This window comes from Palaemon carinicauda, chromosome 5, assembly GCF_036898095.1.
Source record: "Palaemon carinicauda isolate YSFRI2023 chromosome 5, ASM3689809v2, whole genome shotgun sequence".
Classification (NCBI taxonomy): Eukaryota; Metazoa; Arthropoda; class Malacostraca; order Decapoda; family Palaemonidae; genus Palaemon; species Palaemon carinicauda.
Window position 1 is genome coordinate 173,302,104 of NC_090729.1, and position 5,000 is coordinate 173,307,103.

General features: G+C 32.0%; 1 protein-coding gene across 2 annotated transcripts in view; it reads right to left on the reverse strand.

Annotated features, from left to right (window-relative positions):
- The window catches only part of LOC137640666 (alpha-(1,3)-fucosyltransferase C-like), a 15,253-nt gene that overhangs the window by 6,562 nt on the left and 3,691 nt on the right, over positions 1 to 5,000 (reverse strand). For both annotated transcript variants that reach the window (XM_068373164.1, XM_068373165.1), the window contains exon 2: positions 1,822 to 2,437. In XM_068373164.1, coding sequence (XP_068229265.1) covers positions 1,822 to 2,430 — 609 coding nt within the window. In that variant the 5' untranslated portion in view covers positions 2,431 to 2,437. The remainder of the gene's footprint in view (positions 1 to 1,821; positions 2,438 to 5,000) is intronic.

Sequence of the window (5,000 nt, forward strand, 5' to 3'; positions counted from 1 at the left end):
ACCAACTAAATATAAGAATACAGATGAATACGAAAATACAGTTCATTAAAGGGTATACATATTATAGATGAGTACAGAAATAAAGTATATTGAAGGGTATACATATCAGAGATTAGGATAATTGTGTTATAGATAATATAGACATAAAACAAATGAAGAAAGATGGAAGAGATCAAACAGTAAGAAAATAAAAACAGAAATCCCATAACTGTGGAAAACCAGAAAGAGAAACTTCCAGATGAGTTTGTGATCCAAAAGACACATCATTAACAACTTGCTGCGATGTTGCGAGGTCCGAACTGTATGACCTTGCCGGAGACCATTTCTCGCTATTTCGTACAGATTTATCCGCCCACGTCACGAAATTCCTGCTCGTTCTGTTCCCCAAGTTTGGAAAATGACAATAACATCCAAGAAATGAAAGCCTCAAGTGATCTGAATTCTGAGTGAGCTGTTGTTCCAGGCTGAATATTAGGGTTGGGAGTCTGAAAGTTTGACTAAGGGTCTAGTAATAGATTGGAGTGCTCTGAAAAACTTGTGGGAAAGTTTTGATTTCAATGGAACATTTGTACTTGGGGAAAGACGGTAAGAACAAGAAAACAAAGTTCAACAATTATCTATAACTTTATTTTTATACTAGCGTAACAATCTTCTCCATTTCTCTTCTCCATGTCGTTATCTTTTCTTCAATTCATTTACGTTTTAGCACTACCATAAACTACCTGGTCTTGTTATCATATATAATTGTCCTTCATCTTCCAATTAATATTGTAATCTTATCGATCTGAAAGTTCTTGACCTTACCAGAGGGGTGACTGTACCGTTTTGTAACGTTTGGATAAAGCGCAAGTCACCTTTATTCGGATAATTATTCTTAAACATCCTCCGTGTAATATCTTTTTAAGCATTTTACATTTGGCAGTGAACATCATTGTATTCACCCCCGTCTGCAGTTAAAAGAAGATTCTCATTTATAATCTAAATCCTTCAAAACTTTGATCATTAGTCTTTATTCAACTGGTCCAAGTGAAGCACTTGAGAACCTTCAGACATCTGAGTTAAGCCGTAATATTTTCTTCTCGATCTTGATCCTGTTTTTTTTTTTTTTTTTTTTTTTTTTTTTTTTTTTTTTTTTTTTTTTTTTTTTTCACTGAACTTAACAGACGTACAGTTGGACACGAGTCCCTGATACACCTCGGTCCGAAGAACTGTACCCCGTGACACCTTCACTTCGCAGCGAGTAACCAAACAGATGGTGTTTTAAGAGATGGCAGAGTAGGTGGACAAAACACATGACCTTTCCGCTCAGTAAGGGTGGAGCTAGGTGTACTTCTTCAGAGCAAGGTGTACTAGGAATTCCTTTGTCCAACTGTACATTCAGTGCCCTGTAGAGACACTTAAGTGTATTGACAAATCAATAAAATACGGTTAGAGAATTTCTTAACTTGAGGAAAAATGCGCTCTCTGTGAATAGGTTTAACATATTTCCATTTCGATTTTCCTTTTAGGATATCTGGATCTTTAGCAGAGTTTGATCGATAAATGTAAGTCTTTTCTTTCCTATATTATATATGAGGTTCGAGAGAGAGAGAGAGAGAGAGAGAGAGAGAGAGAGAGAGAGAGAGAGAGAGAGAGAGAGAGAGAGGAGTCTAATAGAAAGGATTGCCAGGAACCTTAAATAACTAGATCATAAAACAATGATAGGAAATAATCATTCTTGACTTCAAGTATTTTCACATGAGACAATATTCTTTGCTTAGAAGTAGACGTTTTATTAATTTTTTTTTTAATTTTTTAAATTACAAAATGTCAAATCCTTACCTGAAAGAGAACTGCCGAAGCATCTTTAATTTTCCTTTTGTCGTGTGTGAAAAAGCATCTTGTTTCCGGGCACTTCGCCCCTACCAGATCCAGCCCTCCTCCGTAACGTACCCACCAGGGCTTCTGGAACCAGGACGTCCAAAACAGGATGATTTTCACGTCCTTGTTATCGTAAGCTGACGTCGAAGAGGACGTCAGACGTTCACCCATTCGCTTCAGTCTTCTAAGGAAGTTCTCGAAGTAAGGCCTGTGCTTGTAGTCAGTGACTTCCTCGGGCAGATCTTCGTAGAGATCGAAGTTTTTCAAGCGTTTCTCGGCGTTGTATTTCTCGACGGGCGAACTGAAACTGGGCCAAATGATCTGGATTGGGATGTAGGCTAATAGACAGCAGAGGAAGAATAGAAAGGCGAAGGCACCCGGCCTCCTCATGAGCACTATCTGAGTACATAACCCGGAGGAAACGTTCGATCTCCGAGCGTATCTCCGTAGCCTCGCTCTGGGTCCCATCTTCCGGATTTTTGTTGCATCTTCTTTTATGGACTGATGGGAAGTTTGGTCAATGAGTTGTGATCCATCTATGAGTGGAATGTAAAGAAAGATTTTTCCCATTCGTCACCTGGAAAAACGTTTACTATTGAGTTTATATATATATATATATATATATATATATATATATATATATATATATATATATATATATATATATATATATATATATATATATATATATATATATATATAAGGGTGTGTGTTTGTGTGTGAAGTATATATACAGTATATTTATACTCTACTGACACATCTATCTATGTATCTATGTATCTATATATCTATCTATATATATATATATATATATATATGTGTGTGTGTGTGTGTGTGTGTGTGTATATATGTGTACACACACACACACACATATATATATATATATATATATATATATATATATATATATATATATATATATATATATATATTTGATACTAAAATAGCATTTTAGATACATTGATTTTTTTATGGCCAAGACAGTATTACCAAGTCTGGAATATTTCTGTTTGTGAGGTTTCATCTTCATACTTTATCATCATACTGTAAAAACAAAGGCAAATACCATTAGAATCAATTAAAACATTAGATAATTAACTTCAGTAAACTAGAAATTAGACGAAATTATAATTAAAAAGTCAATAAAAATTCCAAGATAAAATTGGAACTGAAGAACAAAGAATAGATGTACTAAATAGCAAGCAAAAACATAGTAGGCTTAGAAAATGCATAGCGTTCGCTTGATTGACATTGCGAATGAGTTTGCAGCCAAGAATTAACATCATCACTTGGTTTTTGGTAAATTCACAAAATAAGCCTGCCGGTATTTTATAATAGTCATTGTGTATAAATTGAAAATGGTCACATAAAAATCGCCCAAAAACTATGATTTTGTTGTTGCTACAATCTGCTGTCAGATGCCAGGAAATTGCAGACCCTCTTCCGTCAGTTGCATTTCAAACTATAGCCTCAACCCAAATGAAAAAAAAGAAAACGCTTTTACGCCCTTGTATACTTATGTAGTGGAAATATTAAATTTACAGTATCAACTGGACTCTTTATGCCTGAAATATGCCAAATGTTAACCATGCTACCACACATAACCCCCATCAACATATCTATCTATATATATATATATATATATATATATATATATATATATATATATACTGTACAGTATATATATATATATATATATATATATATATATATATATATATATATATATATATACTGTACAGTATATATATATATATATATATATATATATATATATATATATATATATATATATATATATATATTCTTAACTTACTGTATATATACATACATATACAGTATTTGCATATTATATATATATATATATATATATATATATATATATATATATATATAGTATATATATGCATATTTATATAGTCTATATAGTGTATATATATATGTATATATATATATATATATATATATATATATATATATATATATACGTATATATATATATATATCATATATCTTGTATATATGTGTGTTTGTGTGAAAGCTAGCCATTAATTTCCTTCCGCCGACCAGGAACGATTTGTGGGGTTATCTTTTGTGAGGCCAACACAAAATGATAAAAGGGGAGAGGCATGGCACCAATAGAGGCCTCCAGAAAGTTAGCAATAAAGTTTATATGACTGGTGCAGAACGATCCCTATACAACGGAGTGCAACAGAACACAAAAGAGACAAAAGAGGTTTGTTATTGTTTTTGGGAGAGATAGGATTTTACGACATTGTTTCATTACGATTTCCTACCAACGTATTTACCTATTTGTGCTGAGTAATAAATGCTCACGACTCTTCCACCATCAATCATTTAGTCATTTTTTCGATGAGTTTAATTAAGGGGAAATTTATCTTGACAGGAGCTACAAAGGCTTTCCTATCGTAAATGTATAAAGCTTTTAATACTAAGAAATAAAAGAAAATAGATGTTTCTAATATCTACTGCATAATTTCTTTAATTGTATAAATCACTGCGAGAAACGCGTGTCGTTCACGTGAGGCTATCATGCAATAACTCCTTTATTTATCTCCATTTCACAGTGATGTTCTCAAACCTGGACAACGTGCACTAACATACACACACACACAATATATATATATATATATATATATATATATATATATATATATATATATATATATATATATATATATATATATATATATATATATATATATATATGTATACATATGGATATATATGTATATACATATATATAATAATTTATATATATATATATATATATATATATATATATATATATATATATATATATATATATATATATATATATCCCTTTCTAATTTGGAATACCTTAACGAGGTGGAAAGAAGGGTTGGTGTATCTTCAAGATCATCAAAGCTCTGCTAATCAAGTACACTCAAACTACGTTGGTTTGATTTGAGTTATCAGAACAAAGTCTCCCACCATCACCAATCTGTACTGGCCAGCTTGGTGGTGAAAACTTGTGAAACCTCAGATATGTATAAAAACATGTCTGAGGCCTTTGTCCTGCAGTAAACTAAAAACAGTTGCATTTGTTGTTCCTGTTGTTGTTATTGATGTAAACAATACGCTAACAAAACGTCGGT